General features: G+C 49.1%; 1 protein-coding gene across 1 annotated transcript; it reads left to right on the top strand.

The window, feature by feature from the left end:
• Positions 1 to 1,130: 1,130 nt before the first annotated feature.
• SIRT6 (sirtuin 6) lies at positions 1,131 to 23,898 on the top strand. The gene is made up of 8 exons (XM_081938145.1): positions 1,131 to 1,319; positions 4,251 to 4,378; positions 6,995 to 7,177; positions 8,281 to 8,340; positions 9,310 to 9,405; positions 17,002 to 17,082; positions 18,952 to 19,075; positions 21,590 to 23,898. The coding sequence occupies exons 1-8, from the start codon at positions 1,254 to 1,256 to the stop codon at positions 21,899 to 21,901; spliced, it is 1,050 nt and encodes a 349-aa protein (XP_081794271.1). The 5' UTR covers positions 1,131 to 1,253; the 3' UTR covers positions 21,902 to 23,898.
• The last annotated feature ends 15 nt before the right edge of the window (positions 23,899 to 23,913 follow it).

Genomic DNA, 23,913 nt, shown 5'->3' with positions numbered 1-23,913 from the left:
AATTTGGGATGGACACCCTTGGAATCGTGCGGGAGAAGGAATGGATTTCCAGAAAGAATTGCAGATTACAGGAACTATTTGCAGCATTGAGGTGACCCCGAGGACACAGACAAACCTCCAAGTGGCCTCAACGACCCTCTCAAAGGATGCAAATGACCAGCTTTGTCTGCAAGGAGTAGAAACCCTTCTGTTCCCCGCCATCCAGTTAAAGTAGAATAAAATATGGATTAAAATATAAGAATGAAGACGTGGCATAAAAGGGACAGTTAGAAGCTTGCTTCAAGGGACAGGGAAATGTCATCAGCCTTCAACCACAACATGTTCCAGCAAATGTCCCTATGTCAAAAGTCCAAAACCACAAGGTTCAAATAAAGTTCGTTAATGGCACATAGTCCATACCTGTAACAAAAGGAGAAGTAAGACCCTCCATCTCCTTATAAGGCTTTTCCCCCAAAATAACCAATAAGAAATGAGTTAAGTGTTTCCATGTTACGCTGCCTTTGAGAATGTATAAGAACGCGTGCTTCGATAATGAAGGTTGTTCAGAATTTGCAATCTTAGCCATGTGCTAACTTTCTGAACCTGGCTGCCAAATAAACTCCTCCTGTATCCTGAGAAGTCTAAAGACTTGTCATTTTCTGTAACACAGTCAGAACTGAAGAAGCTTCCTGGAGAAGAAGGAAAACGTCTTCAAAGAAAAAAACCAAGGAAGTCCAGTTGCCTCTTGAAAAAAGCACCTTTCCCCCAAGACTTTCAAAGATCAGCATGTTTTTAAACTGCTACCTTGAGCAACATTGCCACGTTCCTATTTTTGGGAGGTTGTTTGAACTCTTCCCCCTCCCCAAACGCAAACCCATCCCCCCCAAAAACCAGAGCGCTACATACTGCTCCCCCTCCCTATTTCCCTGCCTGCCCGAAACAAAGATGGCGACGCCGGCAACTTCACCTATCCGCGACCACACCTCCTCTCTCACTCTACCATTCCCAAACATGGCCGTCTCCCTCCTAACACCCGCACCAAACATGGCGCCCACGACGTCGTTTACCTTTCCAAGAAAGCAAACACGCTCGCGCTCTCCGCCCAAAGCAAAGATGGCGAACTCCCCTACCACGGGTGAATATTCCCGCGGAATGCGCCTGCGCAACTTTCCCCCTCGACCGGAAGTTATCCGTTGAGATTTGAGGAGGGGGGGTCCCTTAATGATTCCCAACGAAACGATGAAGAGGTAGCGGTTCCTCGAGACAGCAACGGGATGTCGGTGAATTACGCGGCAGGGTTGTCTCCCTACCCGGACAAAGGGAAGTGCGGCCTCCCGGAGGTGAGGGGAAGGCGAGGCAGGCGAGAGGAGGCCTCGTTGCCATGGGAACGGGCCATCTCCCCCCCCCAGCCCCGCCCCTTTCCTCTCCTGAGGGACCCTCGGCCGTGGGGGTGGGCGAAGGCCTCCCGGAGGGAAACTAAGGCACGAAGGGGGGGTCAAGAATCTGAAACTGGGGGGGGGGGCTGGAGGGAAACAGGCACGGAAGGAGAAGGGGGGAAAGTGAAGCACAGGGGCCGCCCCTGAGGCAGGTTGGAAGGGGGAGCTTGAGGGAATTGATTCCCCCCCCCCCCTTCCAGGGCAAGATGGGGGGGTCTCTCTAAAGTGGGCATCATGGACTACAACTCCCAGAATCCCCCAGGCAGCATGGGTGTGTGTGGGGGTGTTCCTTTATCTTTCCTTTCAAGGGGTTTAGTCCAACCCCCTCCTCACGCAGGAGACCTGCACTAGGGATTTGAACTGCTGACTTTTCTTTTTCTTTTCTAATATTTTTAGGAAACATATTTCAACATTTATACCACATTTCCATTCTTTAACAGCGCTTCAGTATTGGTATCAATCTCATTTACACAATGGCTATCTCAATTTTCTTTCTTTCCAATTGTATACATCACTATTCTATATATAGTATAATTATTCATTCATATATATATATATGTATGTATTGTACATGTACACGTACACACACACACACACACACACACACACACACACACGTATTTGTGTTACAACCCCTGGTATGCCCAAATATTGCCAGATTCCCAGTAAGGGCATGGCTAGCTGATGAGACCTAAATAGGTTGAAATAGATCTATACTAGTCTCCCTTTATTTATTTATCAGCACAAATACAACGTATGTATGTATGTATGTATGTATGTATGTATGTATGTATGTATTTATGTATGTTACAACCCCTGGTATGCCCAAATACTAGTCTCCCTTTATTTATTTATCAGCACAAATACAACATGTATGTATGTATGTATGTATGTATGTATGTATGTATGTATGTATTGTGTCACAACCCTGGTATGCCCAAATATGGGAGGGAGCATACTGCTTCCCTTTTCTGTCTATTGGCCCACCCTAGGGGCCATCCAGGCAGAAATCCATTTTTTTAGGTTCAATTCCCAGTAAAGGTATGGCTAGCTGATGAGAGCTAAATAGCTTGAAATCTATACTAGTCTCCCTTTATTTATGTATCAGCACAAATGCAACACACTCACACATATGTATGTATGTATGTATGTATGTATGTATGTCACGTTTATTCATGTTGTGGGGGTGTTTCTCTATTTTGATGGCTTCCATAATTATTCCCTTGTTGAAGCGTTCAGTTTTGGAGATTAATTTGGTTCCTTCAAAATTGAATAAACAACATGAATAAACGTGACGATACCTCCTGCCTACCAGACATCTGGAAACCAGCCCTAGTCAACAAACGAGCCCCACCCACCACCCAGGCCATTACAACACGAAACAACAAAGGACACCCAGCCAGTATACACACACACACAGACACGATACCTTTTAGTTATATCAATATTTACAAATATATACAATACCTTTCCCTTTTGATATGTCTCTTAAGAAATCTGTATATATGATCTTTACATTTATTTTCTAGCCAATTATACCATATGTTCCAAATCATATAATAATCTGTTTCTTTTCTGTCTTTTAATTCCATAGTTAACCTGTCCATCTCTGCACAATTGATCCCCCTTTTTACTGCTGACCTTTATGATCGACAAGCTCAGTGTTTTAGTCACTGAGCCAGCTAGTCAGTTTTATCTATGGGCCCCATTGGAGGTGTATGTGTGTGTGTGTGTGTGGGGGGGTGTCTATACAGGCAGTCCTCTACTTACAACAGTTCGTTTAGTGACTGGGGTTCCGACAGCTCTGATAAAAGTGACTTAGGGCTGTTTTTCAGACTTAATGACGGTCGCAGCATCCCCCAGGGGTTCACAAGCTCAAAATTCAGAGCGCTTGGCGACTGACTCATATTTATGACGATTGCAGCGTCCCGGAGTGGGGGTGGGGGTCAGGCGATCCCCTTTTGCGACCTTCCGTGGGGAAGCCAGGATTGTTCACTTAACAATCCTGTTACTGGCTTTCAACAACTGCAGTGATTCACTTAACAGCGGTGGCAAGGAAGGGGGTAAAATGGGACGAAATTCACCTTAATCAATGTCTCGCTTAGCCATATCTAATCTAATTAATCTAACCTAATCTCAGTCACAGCTGTGGTTGTAACAACCATTCATTTGGTGGGCGTTCAGAGTTACAACGGCACTGAAAAAAGTGATTGATGACTGTTTTTCATAGTTACGACCGTTGCTGCATCCCAAAGGTCATGTGATCAAAATTCAGGCGCTTGGCAACTGACATGTCTTTATGACTGTTGCAGTGTCCTGGATTCACATGATCCCCATTTGTGACCTTTCCAGCTGGCTTCCGATATGCAAAGTTAATGGGAGAAGCCAGATGTGTTTAACGGCCATGTCATTCACTTAACAAATGCAGTGATTCGCTTAACAACCAAGGAAAATAGACTGTACTGCAAAATGGGACAAAATTTGCTTAACCACTGCAGGTTGTAATGTAAAATGGGGCAACCCCCACCCCTCACTTAATTGCCTTGCTTAGCCATGGAAATTTTGGATTCAGTTATGTTGGTAAGTCGAGGATTACTTAGACGTAAAAAAAAAAAGAGTGGGGAGAAATCTAATAATAAAGCAGAAAGTAACCAGATCAGCCTTAATCTGGCCGGAGGTGGCTTCTCTCTTGACCTTAGCAGGGCAGTTAAACTCCTGGCTGTTGATACCCAACAAGGGATTCACCCCTTCGTAGGTGCTTCGGGGACCCATTGCTTCACCTCTGCACTGCCACCCATTCGGAGCCTACTCTAACGTCTTCCATCTTTTATTCAGATTTTTGATCCGCCGGACGAGTTGGAAAGGAAGATCCATCAGCTGGCTGACTTGATCCAGAATTCTTTCAACGTGGTCTTTCACACCGGGGCGGGGATCAGCACAGCTTCAGGGATTCCGGATTTCAGGTGGGGAAAGGGACAGCCGAGGCCAGAGGTGTGGACCAGAGGCCAAATTTCACCTACTGTATTTTTCAGAGTATAAGATGCACCTTTCCCCCCAAAAAAAGAGGGTGAAAATCTGGGTGCGTCTTATACATTGAATACAGCATTTTTGGCCTTCCGAAACCCCGCCCCCGTGCATCCCGTTTTTCACAAAAATGGACGTGCAGAGAGTTTGGGAGGACTTCAAAGCGCTCCTTGGGGCTGGGGAGGGCAAAAATGAGCGGAAAATAGGCTGTCCCCCCGCCCCCAAGAGCATTCTACAAGCCTCCCAAAGCCTATGCATGCCCTGTTTTTTGCTCGCTTTTGCCCCCCAGCCCGCAGGAGCACTTTGCAGGCCTCTCAAACTCTCTGCATGCTCCGTTTTCACAAAAAACAAGGCATGCCGAGGGTTTGGGAGGCCTTCAGAGTGCAAAAAGTTTTTTTTTAAATTTACCTCTTCAAAATCTTGGTGCGTCTTATAGTCTGAAAAATATGGTAACTCAGAATTTTCAGACCAAGTTTTAGATTCGGGAACAGCAGGCTTCGAATATTTTGGTTTATGAAGCCGTGCATAGAACTGAGGATGCGATTTTGGTTTGGAAGCCATGCTCAATGCACGGAGGACGAATTATGAAGCCTTGAATGCTCAGATCTCATTATGGGGGATACAAGGAAAAGGCTGCAGATTTATAGTTGAATATTCCATCTAATGCAGATAGTCCTCATTTAATGACTATTTGAAACTACCAATGGAACAGAACTTGCCTTCGGAAGTTATGGGAGCTTCATCCCTGGAGGCTTTCAAGCAGAGATTGGACTGCCATTTGTCAGAAATGGTGTAGGGTCTCCTGCTTGGGCAGAGGGGTTGGACTAGATGACCTCCAAGATCCCTTCCAACTCTGTTCATCTGTTACAATGTCAATGAAAAAAGTGATTTATGTCCAGTCTTCACACTTACGACCATTGCAGCATCCCCGTGGTCACCTGATCAAAATTCCAATGCTTGGCAACTGACTCATATTCATGACGGTTAAAGTGTCCCGGGGTCACGTGATCCCTTTTTGCGACCTTCTGACCAGCAAAATGCACTTAACAAACGTCCTGTTTAGCAACAGGAACTTTGGGCTCAATTGTGGTTATAAGTCGATGACTATCTGTATAATGGAACACAAACCAGGATAAGACCCCTCTCATAGTTATGTTTGATTCCGATGATTAATCTAGGAATTCAGTTGAATTAAAGGCCAGGCTGAAGGACTATAGCCTTTCCTTGAAATTATTTCCATGATGTTTTCACGAACGATAAGGAAATATAATCATTCTGTCTTGGTATACCTGCAGTTTCCCCTCATCTTCCTCTCACCCACATTATTGTTGTTAGTTGCGAAGTCGTGTGCGACCCATCGCGACTCCATGGACAACATTCCTCCAGGCCTTCCTGTCCTCTACCAATCGTCTGCTTACAACACAATAAAAACAGTGTTGTGTTAAAACCGTCAATATAACATTAGAATCAATGAGAAGATGGAGGAGGGGAGCATACAATGTGGTGGCAGGTAGGAGTGTTTAATCCTGTAATCTTCTCCAGAATGGCCTGAGCCCCCCCCCCCCTCCAAGCCCCAGGCCAACCAGGAGAGCTAGGTTTCGAAGGCCCTTTTGGAAGTCTTAAAAGGTGGGGGAGAGGGGGCAGATCTCGCCTCGAGGAGCACAATGTTCCAGAAGCTACAGCAGAAAAAGGTCTTCTCCTGTACCCTTGGTGGCCCAAATTCCTTGGCTCAGGGGTCTCCAACCTTGGCCACTTTACGACTTGTGGACTTCCAGTTCCCAGAATTCTTCAGCAAGCATGTGCTGGATGAGAAATTCTGGGAGTTGAAGTCCCTTTGTTGTAAAACGGTAGCCAAGGTTGGAAACCCCCCCTGTGTTAGAGGACTGTTTATCCCAGAATTCTCAGCCAGTCCTTCTGCTAGAGTGGTGAGATCAAGTACGGCCCTGGTGATTGTTCCATCGGGTGCAAAGTTATTCTGGGAATTGAAGTCCACAAGTCGTAAAGTGGCCGGTGTTGGAGACCCCTGTCTTGGCTGATGGGGGTCTTCAGCATGTTCCTTCTGGTGTCAGCGGGTCGGTCCAATCCCATGAGATGAGATGGTTGCTCTGGTAGCCTGGAGTCATGCCACCGACAGGTAGTCCTCCTCGACCTACGACCACAATTGAGCCCCAGATTTTCCCTTGCTAAGCAGGGCAGTTCTTAAGTGAGTTTTGTCCCGTCTTACCACTTTTCTTGCCGCCGTTGCTAAATGAATCCCTGCAGTTCTTCATCGAGTCTCACGGTTGTTAAGTGAATCTCTCTTCCTCAGTGATTTTGCTCATCAGAAGGTCGCAAAAGGGGAGCAATCATGTGACCCCCCCCCCCCCGGGCACTGTCATAAATATGAGTCAAGAGCCAAGCGTCTGAATTTTGATCACGGGACCTCAACGGTCGCAAGTGTGGGAAATGGTCATTAAGTTACTTTGTTTTTCCAGTGAGATTTGCCACTTCAAGCAGTCACTAAATGAACTCCAATGTAAGTGGAGAACCAACTTTGCTTCTCTTCCTTGGTGCAGAGGCCCGAATGGGGTGTGGACCATGGAGGAGCGGGGCCTGGTGCCCAAATTCGACACCACCTTTGAGAACGCGAGGCCGTCCAAGACTCACATGGCCTTGTTGGAGCTCCATCGAGTGGGCATCCTGCACTTCCTGGTCAGCCAAAACATAGATGGGCTTCACGTGAGGTCCGGCTTCCCCAGGTAACGCTTACCTGCTTGAAACGTTGCGGCCAATGAGGTGTCGAAGTTGGGGCTTCTCCAAGAAATCACCCTAGATCAGGGATGGGGAACGATGGCCCCTTTACAGTTGGTGGACTTCAGCTCCCAGAATTCCTGAGCAAAGAAGGAAAAAGAGTGGTGGGGGTAGAGGAGGAGGAGGAGGAGGAGGAGAAAGAGCGATGGTAAAGCAGAAAGTGTTGGGGACGTAGAAGGAGGAAGAGTGTTGGAGAAGGAGAAGAAAAAAGTACTGGAGGAGGAGGAGAAAGTGCTGGAGGAGGAGGCGGCTTTGGGTTGCTTAGTGCTCTCTGAGCTTGGTGCTTTTCTTGTAGACGTTTTATGATCCAACTATGGAATATCATCAGTGCTGGAAGGGAGAGGGGGTTTTGTGGAGAGGAGGAGGAGGAAGAAGAAAAGGAGAATGTGAAGTGGGGGCAGCCGGGGGGTCCATAGGGTTCTCTGAGCTTGGTGGTTTCTTTGCAGACGTTTCATGACCCAACTAGGTAACATCATTTGTGTTAGAAGGGAGTGGGGCTTGCTCTCCATTTATGTACTAGCACAGGGGTCGGCAACCGTAAACACTCAAAAGAGCCACAAAGGTCCTAACCGGAAGCTCCCCGTTCAATTCTAGAGCCGACCAGAAGTCCGGCTCCCCCACCATAGAGTCGTCTCCTCGCGCGGCTTCCTTTTCCCTCTACCTGTCCTAACCGAAAGCCCTATCAATTGTGGAGCTGACCGGAAAACCTGCCCCTTGCCATAGAGTCTCCGCCTGGTGCTTCCTGCTTCCCCCCCCCCAAAACAGGAAGCTCCTCTCAAAATTGTGGCACCAACCGGTGACAAAGAGCCACAGCAGAGGAATGAAAGAGCCACATGCGGCTCCAGAGCCACAGGTTGCTGCCCCCTGTACTAGCAGTTTGCTGGCTTGTTAGTGGGATTGTAGTTGGTAAGTTCCTTCATTACACTATTAACACCACTAGTATATAAACAGAGAGCAAATCCCACGTCTTAAAGTTGCCGAGTTGGGAGACCCCTTTTTAGTGCATCTGATCTCCCCCGTCTAGCAACTTTTCTTCGTGTCTCCACTCTAGGGACAAGCTGGCAGAGCTGCACGGGAACATGTTCGTAGAGGAATGCATGAAATGTGGCAAGTATGTTCCTTTTATTTCCCCCCCATCCCCCAGCTGCTTTTACGTGAAAAACAAATATGGCTTTTAATCACGGTGTGTTTTTTTAACCGGGGATGCTCAGCGTTCTTTAAGTGGGACATCATCCTGGGCTGGGTCTCTCTTACCAAGTGGGACATCATCCTGGGCTGGGTCTCTCTTACCAAGACATCATCATCATTTTTAACGACCCCGTAATCCCTTGTGGGGTGGAGTCTGGGCAACTGAATGGAGCTAGCAGAGTGTTTAGTGGCCCTATGCCCTTCCTGTTGCCAGTGCGGAGTTTTGTTCAGCAGATATATTCTCACTGTGCCCAGAGAGAGAAACATCTGCCTCTACCTAGGATTGAACTCACAGCCTCCTGATTGCAAGGCGAGAGCTCAACCTCTAGGCCAGCACACCACTCCTCTCTCTTAGCAAGACATCCTCCTCTAATTTTAGTCAAGAGCAAGATCTGAATCTATCTCAGCAGCCTATCGGGTTGCCGAGTCAGGGACTCAGCCCAAGAGGCAGCTGTTTCCACACCTGGAAGTAGAAGATGCTCGTCTGGGGTGGGAGCTGTTAATCCAGAGCCACCCCTCCCAAGAATTGGAGGGCAGCAATGCTTCCCATTTGGTGGTCTGGATAAGACACCAAGGCTAGAAATTGGGAGACTGGGAGTTCTAGTCCTGCTTTAGGCATGAAAGCCAGCTGGGTGACTTTGGGCCAATCACCAGGAGACTGGGAGTTCTAACCCTGCTTTAGACATGAAAGCCAGCTCGGTGACCTTTGACCTCTCTCTCAGCCCAACCCACCTCACAAGGTTGTTGTGGTGAAAGTAAGAGGAGGAAGGTGTGTTAGGTAAGTTTGCCGGCCTGAGTTATTCGTAAAAATAAGAAAGACGGGATAGAAATTAAGTAAATACAAATGAGTAAATAAAGACCTGTAGCCGTGTCTTCTTTTCATTTTTTTAAGGCAATACGTGAGGGAGACCGTTGTGGGCACCATGGGGCTCAAACCCACCGGCCGGCTCTGCGACGTCTCCAAACACCGAGGGCTCCGATCCTGCAGGTGCGTTCACCCCCCCCTCCCCGGCTGCCTTCCCTGACCCCTCCCCACGAGTCCTTCCGAAAAGACAGGCTGCCAAAGACGGCCCCCTTCACACCCCGTTCCATCAAGTCACATAAAGACCCAACCGGCATGCGTTCGCATGATAAAAGATGTAACAGATTAATAGAGGCGGAAGGGACCTCGTGGGTCACCTAGTCCAACCCCCCGCCCAGGCAGGAGACCCTACATCATTTCTGACAGATGGCAGTCCAGTCTCTTCTTGAAAGACTCCAGGGATGAAGCTCCCACAACTTCTGAAGGCAACTTCTGCTCCATTGGTAATTTCAAATAGTCACTAAATGAGGACTGGCTGTATTAGATGGAATATTCAACTATAAACCTACATGACATGCTACACTTCCGTTTACCTTTTTGTTGATTGGCAATGTGGTGTGAACGCAGCCCATTCGATACCTTAATTACAGGTAGCCCTCGACTTACGACGGTTCGTTTAGTGACCTTCAAAGTTGCAGTGGCACTGAAAAATGGGACTTATGACTTATGTTTTTCACAGTTACGACCTTTTTGCAGCCTCCCTGTGGTCACTTGATCCAAATCCAGACGCTTGGCAACCGGTTCGTATTTATGACGGTTGTCACATGATCCCCTTTTGAGGATCAAAATCAACGGAGAAGCCAGATTTAAGTGAATCTGTGATTCATTTAAGTCAACTTCTGTGATTCATTTTAAGAACCAGAGCAAGAAAATGGGACAAAATGTGCTTAACAAATGTCTTACTTAACAACAGAGATTTTGGGCTCCATTGCAGTTGTAAGTCAAGGACAACTTTGTACTTAATTATTCCATATCCAGACTATTCCGAAGCCAGTCACCGCATGAAGGCTCAAGGGAGAGTCAAAATTAGCGAATTTCTTTCCGCTTTAAAACACTTCAAATTCTTTTGGAAAATTCCTCCCCAGCTTTTGCCTACCCCCCCCTCTGTCTCTCTCTCTCTCTGTGTCTCTCTCTCTCTCTCTCTCTCTGTGTCTCTCTCTCTGTCTCTCTCTGTCTGTCTCTCTCTCTCTGTCTCTCTCTGTCTCTTTCTCCGTCTCTGTCTCTCTCTCTCTCTGTCTCTGTCTCTCTCTGTCTGTCTCTCTCTCTCTCTCTCTCTCTGTCTCTCTCTCTCTCTGTCTCTCTCTGTTTCTCTCTCCGTCTCTGTCTCTCTCTCTCTCTCTGTCTCTCTCTCTCTCTCTGTCTCTCTCTCTGTCTCTCTCTCTCTGTCTCTCTCTCTCTCTCTGTCTCTTTCTGTCTCTCTCTCCGTCTCTGTCTCTCTGTCTCTCTCTCTGTCTCTCTCTCTCTCTCTGTCTCTCTCTGTCTCTCTCTCCGTCTCTGTCTCTCTCTCTCTCTCTGTCTCTCTCTCCCTCCCTCTCTCTCTCTCTCTCATCCATCCTCATGCCTGGCCTTCATTTTTTTTCCTGCCTGTTGCCATTACAGATAGCCCTTGACTTACGACTGGTCCAAGTTACGACAGACCTTCCCCCAGTGGCAATAACAACTCATTTCCCAAATTCCGATAGCTGGGTACATGACTCCATTTTCAGCATTTAGCAACTGGCTGGCATTTATGGCCATTTACAGTGATTGCAGGACGAGAATTAACAAGCTTTTGCCAAAATGCTGGTATTACTTTTCAGTTTTCCGCAAAAGAAAAAAACCCTCCAAGAACATTAGATTTCCTTAACGAGTGCAGTGTTTACTTGTGTGGGAGGTTCACTTAAAGACCATGCTGATTTGTTTAACAATTGCTGGGGGGGGGGGGGGAGGTGGTAAAATCGAGTTGATCATGTGATAACGTGCATTAAAACTGTCACAACTTATGACCATAATGGACAGCCTCCATTATGGTCATAGGTTGAGTACATGCACAGCAATGCCTTTCTCACCATCTCCAATTCTTGAATCCCCTTCTGGGCTCCCTTAATTCTAATCAGAATAGAGCTGGAAGGGGCCTTGGAGGTCTTCTAGTCCAACCCCATGCTCAGGCAGGAGACCCTATACCAGTGATGGCACACCTTTTTGGCACCGAGCGCCCAAACTGGAATGTGTGTGCATGCGTGTGTGGCTGGAGCACCGGAAACCCCCAAAACAGCCTTGCCAGTGTGCATGCCTATTTTGTGGCCATTTTTCAGGTCATTTTTCGGGCTGTTTTTAGTTCCAAAATAGCTGGGAAAGGGCCTGTTTTGGACTGTTTTTCAGGTCGTTTTTTGGGCTGTTTTCAAGCTGGAGTAAAATGCCCCCAAATGGGCTAAAAACAGCCCTGAAAACTGCCTAGAATGGCCAGGAAAATGCCCCGGAAAATGCCCCAAACATGCCCCGGAAAATGGCCTGAAAATGGATGTCCATGCTGGAAACCAGAAGAGCAGCTGGCGACTGCGCCTGCCCCTAGAGAGGGCTCTGCGTGCCACTTCTGGCATGCGTGCCACAGGTTCGCCATTAACCTGATTTGAGCAAGGTTCAAATTGCCCCCAGTAAAAATCACATTGCCCCCCTGTTGGGAACCACTGGTCTAGGACAACTCGCCACAGGCAACTCGCCAGGGGATCATTTGGCCACGGCCAACTTTGAAGTCTGTAGAGTAGAATGACCTGGAAGGGACCTTGGAGGTTGTCTAGTCCAGCCCCCTGCTCAAGCAGGAGAACCTACACCAGTTTAGATAAATGGCTGTGCAATCTCTTCTTAAAACCTCCAATGACGGAGCATTCACAGCTTCTGAAGGCAAGCTCTTCCACTGGTGAATTGGTTAAAAAGTGGTTTAAAAGTGTCAGCCAAAGGCCAGGAGGTAAGGCACTGGCTCTCCCCTTCCCCCTCCTATTTTGGCGCAAAAGGCGAGTTACGGACGGCGGGGTTCTTAATGAGTGGCCATTGCACCCCACGGCTGCCCCTCGAATCAAGGAAGGGCAGGGGGGAAACGCTTCTCAGCTTTAGGTGCTTTAAGCTGGCATTACATCTCCTTGGCAAGATTGTCAATAGCAACTTTGGGGACCTTCGTGGAGAGGAGAACTGCTAAGGAAAGAGGCAGGCAGAAGATGGATTGTCTAATGGTCCCTGCTCAATTTACACCCGTCCCTCAGTCATTCATCACGCCATCGACTGCAGGAAGAGAGTTGGGAGGGACCTGCAAGGTCTTCTAGTCCAACCCCTGCTCAAGGAGGCAATCCCATACTATTCCGGACAAATGGCTGTCCAATCAAGAGCCGAGATGGTGCAGTGGTTAGAGTGCAATACTGCAAGCTACTTCAGCTGCAGTTCGGCAGTTCAAATCTCACCGGCTCAAGGTTGACTCAGCCTTCTGTCCTTCCGAGATGGGTAAAATGAGGACCCAGATTGTTGGGGGCAATAGGCTGAGTCTGGAAACCGCTTAGAGAGGGCTGAAAAGCACCATAAAGTGGTATATAAGTCCTTCCTCCCTCCCTCCCTCCCTCTTTCTCTCTCAAGAGCCCTGGTGGCATAGTGGTAAGAATGCAGCATTGTAGTCTGATTCTACCCACTGCCAGCAATTCGATCCTGACCAGCTCAAGGCTGACTCAGCCTCCCATCCTTCCGAGGTGGGTAAAATGAGGACCCAGATTGTCGGGGGCAAGAGGCTGACTTTGGAAACCGCTTAGAGAGGGCTGGAAAGCACTGTGAAGCGGTATATAAGTCTAAGAGCTAGTGCTAGTGCTAAAAGCCTCCAGAGTTGGAGCATCCACAACTTCTGGTGGTGAGCTGTTCCACTGGTTTATTATCCTCACTGTTGGGAAGGTTCTCCTTAATTCCACATTGCTTTTCTCCTTGATTAGTTTCCATCCTTGTTTTCTTGTCCTGTCTGCAGGTGTTTTGATAAATAGGTTAACCCCCCCCCCCTCCTCTTTGTGGCAGCCTCTCAAATATTGGAATATTTCTATCATGTCCCTCCCTAGCTCTTCTTTTCTCTAGACTAGCTAAACCCAAATTTTGCAACCTTTCTTCATGTTCTTTCCTCCCCTTGGCATCCAAGATTCTCTGACCTGGGTTTGCAAATGGCCATAAATGCGGGTTGGTTGTCGAACACCCCAAATGCGATCACATGACCAAGGGGCTGTGGTGTAGACGCCAGGCATTCAAATCGAGGCTATAAGTACCTTGGAGGGGCTGGCCTGTTGTAGCTTGAATTTCGACAGGTTCTTAAGCAAGGCCTATTGGTAATCCTCTACTTAACAGCCACAATGAACAACGGATATTTCTGTTGGTAAGAGGGACATTCGTGAAGTGCATTTTGCCTCATTTTACGACCTGTCTCGCCACGGTTGTTAAATGAATCCCTGCAATTACTTTACTTTACTTTACTTTACTTTATTTCAAACTTTTATACCGCCCCCTCTCCCAAAAGGGACTCGGGGCGGTGTACAGTCAGATTAAAACACATAAATACATGGAAATAAATACAAATATAGTTAAATACTAAATACTTAAAAGAGGAGGCTGTAAAAAACTGTACCTAAAGTAAAGCAATTAAAACAATGTTTAAAAATAACCCCTAAAAATACCCAATTAAAAATATCTGCCAGGAGGTAAAAAAGACTATGAATGGGCCAAGCCGGCTAAACGGAACAGGTGAGTCTTCAGTTTTTGTCGGAAGGAGCGGAAGTCGGTGGTGGTTCTGATATCGGGGGGGAGGTCATTGCAGAGGGTTGGGCCCATCACAGAGAAGGCTCTACCCCTAGGCGCTGCCCGTTGGCATTGCTTAGTGGACGGCACCAGGAGGAGTCCCTCCCTGTGAGAGCGAATTGGTCGCAGGGAAGTATGAGGTAGGATGCGATCCCGCAAGTAGCTAGGTCCTGTGCCATGGAGCGCTTTAAAGATGGTAATTAACACCTTGAAACGCACCCGAAAGACCACAGGCAGCCAGTGCAGCTCGCACAGGAGCGGTGTTACGTGGGAGTACCTAGTACTCCCCATAATGGCCCGCGCGGCTGCGTTCTGGACTAGCTGCAGTCTTCGGCGCGTCCCAAGGGAAGCCCCATGTAGAGGGCGTTGCAGTAGTCCAGCCGAGACATCACCAGTGCATGAGTGACCGTGCGTAGGGCATCCCGGTCCAGTAGGGGGCGCAATTGGCGCACCAGGCGAACCTGGTGGAACGCCCCCCTTGCCACGGCTGCCACATGGTCATCCATTGACAGCCGGGCATCTAGGAGGATGCCCAAATTGCGCGCCCGTTCCACAGGGGGCAATTGCTCGCCCCCTATGGCCAGTGATGGTATCAACTGGCTGAACCGGGGTGCCGGTAGCCATAGCCACTCAGTCTTGGAGGGGTTGAGTTTGAGTCTGTTGTCCCCCATCCAGACCCCGACGGCTTCCAAACACCGGGTCATCACCTCGACAGCCTCGTTGGGGTGGTCTGGGGTGGAAATGTACAGCTGCGTATCATCAGCGTACAGATGATACTCCACCCCAAAACCACGGATGATCTCCCCCAGCGGCTTCACATATGCGTTGAACAGAAGGGGCGAGAGGACCGACCCCTGCGGCACCCCACAAGTGAGTGGTCTCAAGGTCGACCTCTGCCCCCCTGCCAACACACATTGCGTCCGGTCGGAGAGGTAGGAGCCGAACCACCGCAAAACGGTGCCTCCAACTCCCATCCCCCCCAGCCGGCGCAATAGGATACCATGGTCGATGGTATCAAAAGCCGCTGACAGATCTAATAGGACCAGGATAGAGGAACAACCCCTATCTCTGGCCCTCCAGAGATCATCTACCAACGCGACCAAGGCCGTCTCCGTGCTGTGTCCGGGCCGGAAGCTGGACTGGCGTGGGTCTAGATATTCGGATTCCTCAAGGTGTCGTGGAAACTGCTGTGCCACCACATTCTCTACAACCTTCGCTAAAAAGGGAAGGTTGGAGACTGGACGGTAATTAGCTAGCTCCATCGGGTCAAGGGAAGGCCTCTTGAGTAAGGGCCTCATCTCTTTCAAGGCGGTAGGTAAGGACCCCTCGCCCAATGAGGCGTTCACTAAGCCCAGTAGCCAGCCTCGTGTCACTTCCCAGGATGCCAGTACCAGCCAGGAGGGACACGGGTCCATTAAACATGTGTTAGTTAACACGGTTGTTAAGCGTGAACCCCTCTTCCCCATGAACTTGGCTCGCCAGAAGGTCGCAAAACAGGACCACGTGACTCCGGGAGACTGCGACCGTCATAAATATGAGTCAGTTGCCAAGCGTCTCAATTTGGATCACCTGACTGGCGCGCTGCAGCGGTCCTAAGTGTGAGAAACGGTCCTAAGTCATTTTTTTCAGCACCGTTGTCCTTTCGAATGGCCACTAAATGAACCGTTGTATGTCGAGGACTACCTATATCTACAGTAGGGGGTCTCCCTGGCTGGGAGTTGAAATCCCCGCGTGTTAAATGTTGCCGAGTTTAGAGACCCCCCTGATCGGTAGAATGAACCGGAGATCGGATGCAAACTCCGATTGGCTAAACAGGTGAAGTCCAAGCTGTCTGTCAAACTTTCTGCAAGAAATAATCCTACGGGATCCATTTCTATTCCTCCCTCCCAAGATCAGATTCCTCCCATTCTCTTATTTTGTGAGCTGCTGGCTTTAAAAAGGCACTTAATTTACCCACTCAGCTCCCAATTCCCGGCTGCTGGCATTTGGAAGGAGGGACTGGGAAGGGTGAGCTGGTTGGGGTGGGGGGTCTTCATTCTTCCTTCCTCCAGAGCAGTGTTTCTCAACCGTGTCAACTTGAAGATGTCTGGACTTCAACTCCCAGAATTCCCCAGGCAGCGAATGCGCCAGCAGTGTGCAGCAGCTGCCAAAAAAGCCAACACAGTCCTAGGCTGCATCAACAGAGGGATAGAATCAAGATCACCTGAAGTGTTAATACCAATTTATAATGCCTTGGTGAGGCCACACTTGGAATACGGCATTCAGTTCTGGTCGCCACGATGTAAAAAAAGATGTAGAGACTCTAGAAAGAGTGCAGAGAAGAGCAACAAAGATGATTAGGGGACTGGAGACTAAAACATATGAAGAACGGTTGCAGGAACTGGGTATGTTTAGCTTAAGAGAAAGAAGGAACCAGGGGAGACATGATAGCAGTGTTCCAATATCTCAGGGGTTGCCACAAAGAAGAGGGAGTCAAACTATTCTCCAAAGCACCTGAGGGTAGAACAAGAAGCAATGGGTGGAAACTAATCAAGGAGAGAAGCAACTTAGAACTGAGGAGAAACTTCCTGACAGCTAGAACAATTAATCAGTGGAACAGAAATTGCCTCCAGAAGTTGTGAATGCCCCAACACTGGAAGCCTTTAAGAAGATGTTGGATAGCCATCTGTCTGAAATGGTATAGGGTTTCCTGCCTAGGCAGGGGGTTGGACTAGAAGACCTCCAAGGTCCCTTCCAACTCTACTATTGTATTGTATTGTATTGTATTGTATTGTATTGAAACACTGCTCTGGAGGAAGAGGAAGGGGGGGCTTGAGCCTCCTGATGCTAGAAATATACCCCCAAAACTCTGGGAAAGTATTTTTAAAAAATGCTTTTATTCCCCATTCACAGTTGGTTTGATCGGTCTGCCTTTTGTGTTTCTTCTTAAAGAGGCAAGTTGATGGACACCATCTTAGACTGGGAAGATTCCCTGCCAGATCGGGACCTCAATTTGGCTTCCGAAGCCAGCAGGTGCGTTTCCCACGGCACGGTTTCAAACCCAGCCTTCTCCCGAATTTCTGGTTCCCAATTTCCTTTGGGTTGGGTCTTTCTGAATCTATACGGAGGTTGCGGGGGGAAGCTGCGGTTGAGGAGCCCAACAGCCAAGACCGATGGGGTTCATAAACCGGTTGAAATGTCACTAATAAGACGACAATATATTTGTAGCTCGGGATTGAGCTGGGTGGTTTCCTTGCAGATGTTTCGCGAGCCAACTAGGCAACTGTTTTGACCCAGCTCCCCAAACGCGACAAACCCTCTGAAGCGAACTCAAAAGATGCCTTTATTAGGAGTGCCAGCAGCCCCGGCAAAAAGTTTGTCACCGCAGGCTAACAAATCTCTCCGTCAAGGAGATGAATAGTTTATCTGCCACATCTATTCATCTCTTCCCCCTGCCTTTCATCTCCAGAGCCAGGTTGGGGCTTCACTAACAGCGGTAGATTTTCCATCCCAAGGACCAGCCCATAGATTTCCACTGTTCTCCTCTCCTCTGCTTTCTGCACATCCGCGCGTCAGGCACCGGACCCAGCTGTTCCTCCTCTTCCTCATCAGCCACCTCCAGACCTGGGGGCTGTTGACTCTCCATCTGAGGGATGACGGACGGCCCAGTCTCCGTCTCTGTCTCTGTCTCTCTCTCTCTGACAGCTCCACTCCCTCTTCCCCCTCAGAGCTCTCAGGTTGGCTTGATGCTGACCCAACTCCCACGCCGCCGCCTCCTCCTCCTCCTCTGATTCGATTCGGCTGCTGGAGGGGCCAGCGGTCAACAGGCCACAACAGTAACATCATCAGTGCTAACAGGCAGTGAGTTTTGTGGAGAGGAGGCGGAAGAGGCCTCTGGGGTTCTTGGTGTTCTCTGAGCTTGGTGGTTTTCTTGCAGATGTTTCGTGACCCAGCTAGGTAACGTCATCAGCGCTAGAAGGGCGTCAGGTTTTACTCTCTGTTTATATACAAGTTGTCAAGCACTAAAAAATACTCCAAGGAACTCAGGCAAACAAAAAACAATAGGCTAATCAAGTAGGCATCCCCTCCTACCAACACGGTCAGGGCTAGCCACTCGCATATGAACGAGAGCAAAGCCTTGTAGCACTGATGGTGTTGCCTAGTTGGGTCATGAAACGTCTGCAAGAATACCACCAAGCTCAAGAGAATCCTGAGGACCGCATAGGCCTTCTCTGCCTCCTCTCCACAAAACTTCACTCCCTCACCCAAACTAGAGAAAGCAGAGCCGATTGGTGGCCCTGAGCCCCATAGTGCCCACAACGGTCTCCCTCACATATTGCCTTAAAGAAATAACAAAGAAGACACCGCTGCCGTGATAATAACCAGGGCTTGCTTTATTCATTTATAGTGAACTAGCTGATAACCCGGCGTTGCCCAGGTATTTATTGATGCTAATCCTGCATTAGACAGGAAAAGGAATGAATCCTACCTAGAGTGTCAAGTCAAAGTAATACTGGAACACACAGACACACGCAAATATGAACTTGAATCCAAAATGCACACTCTCACTGTCAAAAGTACTGTGATTTGACACTATGGATGTAATTCATTCCTTTTCATTTCAGCAGCCCAGGCGTTCCAGAGTTATGCTGGAACCCACACAGACAGAGACACACACACAGACAGACGGACACACACACCAAGGGTTGTCTTACATATACAAATACTGTATATTTGTATATTTGTATCCCATCTTTATTATTTTTACGGGCGGGTCAATTAAGGTAGGGGGTGGTAACAATTCCTCAGCAGACTATTAAGTTCTAGACTCCCTCCATTTTCCCTCGCTCCCCTTTCCTCTTTGCAAAGGGTCTTCAGGTCAACTTTCTCCTCTGCCTACAGGAGGGCGTCCTTGTCCATCACCTTGGGGACATCGCTGCAAATCAAGCCCAGCGGGGACCTTCCTCTGCTGACCAAGAAGAAAGGTGGGAAGTTGGTGATCGTGAACCTGCAGCCCACCAAGCATGTGAGTATGTGCCAGGAGCCCCTCTTTCCCTCGACTGGACAGTTGGCCCTCAACGTTTTGCTTTTAGCTCCTTGGGGGCAGCCCTTTTGGTTGGGAAAAAGAGCAGCAGATAAACCGACAAGCCAGGATTCTCTGCTCTTGGGCTAGGAGAGGACCCGGCTAGTTGGAGGAGGAGGAGGAGGAGGAAGGTAGGTCTTTAGTCATCAGCTGTCAGGGGCAAGAAACCAGTTGCCAGAATAGCGTTCAAAAGTACTCAGAGTTTATTTCCTGCAATATCTTCATCTTCTTTGAATGACCCATAATCCCTTGCGGGGTGGAGTATGGGCAACTGAATGGAGCTGAGTGTTTACTGGCCGGCTCCCCTCCTGTTGCCAGTGCTGAGTTATATTCAGCTGTTATATTCTCATCGTGCCCAGAGAGAAATATCTTCCTCTACCTAGGATTAAACTAGATAGATAGATGATAGATAGATAGATAGATAGATAGATAGATGATAGATAGATAGATAGATAGATAGATAGATAGATAGATAGATAGATAGATAGATAGATAGATAGATAGATGATAGATAGATGATAGATAGATAGATAGATAGATGATAGATAGATAGATGATAGATAGATAGATAGATAGATAGATAGATAGATAGATAGATGATAGATAGATAGATAGATAGATAGATAGATAGATAGATAGATAGATAGATGATAGATATAGACAAGAATCTGATCTACTCACAGTCCAGGCAAATTGGCCACAGATAAGAGTCAACGGACTTCAAGGGCGGGGGACTGGAATTAGGTCTCTTGTAGGAGCAGAGAGACTCCAAACTAATGACGCATTTGACCCCACCTTTGGGCTCAGCCTGGTCATGTGCCACATCAGGCTTTGATGTTTCTTCTGCCTCTTTGAAGTTTGTTTGTTTATTTATTGAATTTATCTGCTGCTCATCTCCCTGATACCACAAGTCTGGGCAGCTTACAAAATGGAAAAAGGGAAATAGAAGAAGTGATTAAAACTTTTAACACAATGCAAAAACCCTGCCAGCCAAGGAGAGAGACAGGACAGGATCGAGGCCTACCCTGTCAGCCAGTGATGAGCGCCATCCTTAGGTCATCCGATCCCCTTTTGAGACCTGCCCAGCCAGCTTTTGAAAAACAAAATAAATGGGGGGGAAGCCAGATTTGCTCCTCTCTCTCCTCTCCACTTTCTTGTTCTCTCCACTCCCCTCTCCTCTCCCCTCTCCTCTCCACTCCCATCTCTCCCCTCCACTCTCCCCTTCGCTGTCCACTCCACTCTCACCCTCTCCACTCCCGTCCTCTCCACTCCCATCTCCTCTCCACTTCACTCCCATCTCCACTCCTCTCCACTCCCCTGCCGTCTGCCCTCTCCACTATTCTTCCCTCTCTCTTCCCCCTCCCATCCTCTCCACTCCCATCTCCTCTCCATTCCCATCTCCTCTCCACTCCCATCTCTCCCCTCCACTCTCCCCTTCGCTGTCCTCTCCACTCTCACCCTCTCCACTCCCGTCCTCTCCACTCCCATCTCCTCTCCACTTCACTCCCATCTCCACTCCTCTCCACTCTCCTGCCGTCTGCCCTCTCCACTATTCTTCCCTCTCTCTTCCCCCTCCCATCCTCTCCACTCCCATCTCCTCTCCATTCCCATCTCCTCTCCCCTCTTCTCTCCCCTCTCCTCTCCACTCCCATCTCTCCCCTCCACTCTCCCCTTCGCTGTCCTCTCCACTCCACTCTCACCCTCTCCACTCCCGTCCTCTCCACTCCCATCTCCTCTCCACTTCACTCCCATCTCCACTCCTCTCCACTCCCCTGCCGTCTGCCCTCTCCACTATTCTTCCCTCTCTCTTCCCCCTCCCATCCTCTCCACTCCCATCTCCTCTCCATTCCCATCTCCTCTCCCCTCTTCTCTCCCCTCTCCTCTCCACTCCCATCTCTCCCCTCCACTCTCCCCTTCGCTGTCCTCTCCACTCCACTCTCACCCTCTCCACTCCCGTCCTCTCCACTCCCATCTCCTCTCCACTCCCATCTCCACTCCCCTGCCCTCTGCCCTCTCCACTATTCTTCCCTCTCTCTTTCCCCTCCCATCCTCTCCACTCCCATCTCCTCTCCATTCCCATCTCCACTCCTCTGTGTGGGAGAAGGGAGGGTCCTCTCCCTTCTCCACTATTCTTCCCTCTCCTCTCCCTTCCCCTCCCGTCCTCTCCATTTCCCCTTCCCCTCTCCACTCCCCTCTCCATTACTCTCCCCTCCTCCTCCTTTTCACTTTTCTCCCCTCCTCTCTCCTCACCACTCCACTATCGTCTCCACTCTCCTTTCTACTCCTCTCCCCTCCTCGTATCCTGTTCTCTCCTGTCTCCTCTCCCCTCCTCTCTCTTCTCTTCCTTCCCCAACACCTGGGATTGGACCTAGAAGCAAGCCAGCAACCACTCCCAAGACCCGGTCATCATTCTGTGTTCCACATCACATCTTGGCCCCTTCTTTTTCTGGTCCTCAGGACAGACAGGCGGACCTGCGCATCCACGGCTACGTGGATGAGGTCATAACGAAGCTCATGAAACTCCTGGGGCTGGAGATCCCAGAGTGGACCGGGCCACTAGTGGTGGAGAGTGCGGAGCAACAAGTGGCCAAACCGCTCGCCAAGGCTGGCACGGACTTGCCGTTCCTCAGCAAGGAAGAGCCTTCTCCCCACTGGAACGGCATGCGGGAGGGCCTGGGACACGCGGCGGTCCTGAAACAGGAATCCTGCCTGCTGGATGGTGGCTCAGTCCCGGTTAAGCGGCCGAAGCTGGAGCTGTTGCCAACTTGATGGATGCCATCCCGGCGGGGCTTGTCTGCCTGGTGGGGGTTGCCTGGTATCTCTCAGAAAACCAGCTTGGCCTTGGCGTTTCTACCTGACTTTTTTCAGAATTGTCTTCCTCCGGGTTCTGTGTGTAATTTTCTTTTTTCCCCTGAAATTTTGAAGCTTTTCTGGATGAGCCCAGATTTTCTGTTTCTGGAAGAAGGTAACGGCTAGTCAGTTATCCTTCTTTCTGTGGGGCAAGCCAGGAATCAAGGCTTGTGCCCTCTTTTTATGCCTCTTGGGTGCTGTTGAGGGACGGGGTCCCTTCCCTTCTCACTCTTCCGTCCCTCTTCTCTCCCCTCCCCTCTTCCCTCTCCTCTTTCCCTCTCCCCTTTTCCTTTCTCCTTACTCTCTCCCCTCCTCTCCTTTTTTCTCTCCTCTCTTCCACTCTCCTCTCTCCTTTCCCTTTCTCTCTTCCCCTGTCCCTCTTTCCCTTCTCATTTCTCTTCCTTCTGTCCTCTATCTCCCCTCTTCTCTCTCTCCCCCTTTTACCTCTCTCTTTCTCTCTCCTTCCCTCTCTCCTCCTCCCCTTTCCTCAATCATCTCCTCTTTCCCTCTCTTTCCCTTCCCTTCCCTCTTTCATCCATTTACTTCCTCCTTTCATCCTTCTCTCTTTTCTTTGGCTTCCTTCTTTCCTCCTCTCCTCAGTCCTCTTCCCCGCTCCCTTCCCCAACTCCATTGACCCCGGGATTCTTGCTACGGGTCCACTAGTTTTGCTGCTACCCCCCAAACCCTTCTCTTGATTTGCCAACGCTGAGCTCCTCTCCGTTTCATGATAAACCGCGGAGAGAGCGTGAGAAGGAGAAAATTGTGTTTTAAAGAACTACCTTTGTTGAACCACTTAGAATAGGAAATGGCGTCCCTTACGTCGCGTATCTGTTATCACTTTTTGTCTCCCTGACACTATCTATACCGTATTTTTCAGAGTATAAGACATACTTTTTCCCTCTAAAAGTGGGGGGAAATTTGAGTGTGTCTTATACACCAAATATAGCCACACCCACCTGCTGGCCACCACCCTTCGGCCATTTTCAGCCTCCATGCGTCACATTCATGACCTCTTCCAGGCTGCAGGGATTGCCACACACCATCGTTCCACTCTCCGCTGCCTGGAACCGCCTGAAAACACGCAACGGCTGAAAACGCGACACGTAGAGGCCAGAAACGGGGTGTGCGGAGGCCAAAAACTCAATGCACAAAGGCCGAAAACGCAATGCACGGAGATGGCGATTGGTGGTGATGTGCTCTCGCGATCCCCGCAGCCTTGAACGGGTCTAAAATGGCGTGTTCGAAAGCTAAAAACGCGAGGTGCAGAGGCCAAAAATGCGAGGCAGGGAGGCGGCGATGGTCTGTGGCCATCCCTGCAGCTTGGAACAGCTGATTGGGGCTATTCCGGGAGGCCAATCCAACCGCCAATCAGCTGCTCGTGATGAATCAGGCTGCAACAATGTGCTGAAGCTGACCTGGCTGTTTGCTATTTGCTGCAAGGAGGCTAGCCAGATGAATCCCGATGGATGCTGGTAGGCAGAGGCAGAATTTTTGTTTTTTCTGTTTTCCTCCCCCAAAACTAAGGTGTGTCTTATACTCCGGAGTGTCTTATACTCCGTAAAAATACGGTGTGTGTATATATAGCATCGGGGATATATATATAAAGCTGTGCCCCTTAAGCAGAGGCTCGGGCCCTTCCTTCCAGCCCATGGCCCCCACTTCCTCACTTCTCAGGTCAGCCCATCCCAGGAATACAAATGGAGGGGAAGGGTCCCCAGCGTCCCAGGGTTTTGGGTGATGCCTGGAACGCTCCTTTGGATGCCACGGCTGCTTTCTTTTGGGAGGGGGGTGAAGTCATGCATAGGATTTTTCTCACTCTCAGAAGCCCCCCCCTCCTCATTTCCAGTGCAATTTTTCAGTCATAGGAATATGTGTGTGCTCACTAATGAATAAAATGAAATCCGGGGTGCGGAGAATGAAGTGTGTAACGT

The sequence above is a fragment of the Natrix helvetica genome (genome assembly GCF_964273705.1).
Source record: "Natrix helvetica genome assembly, chromosome: 1".
Lineage (NCBI taxonomy): Eukaryota > Metazoa > Chordata > Lepidosauria > Squamata > Natricidae > Natrix > Natrix helvetica.
This window is presented reverse-complemented; position numbering and strand designations above follow the sequence as displayed.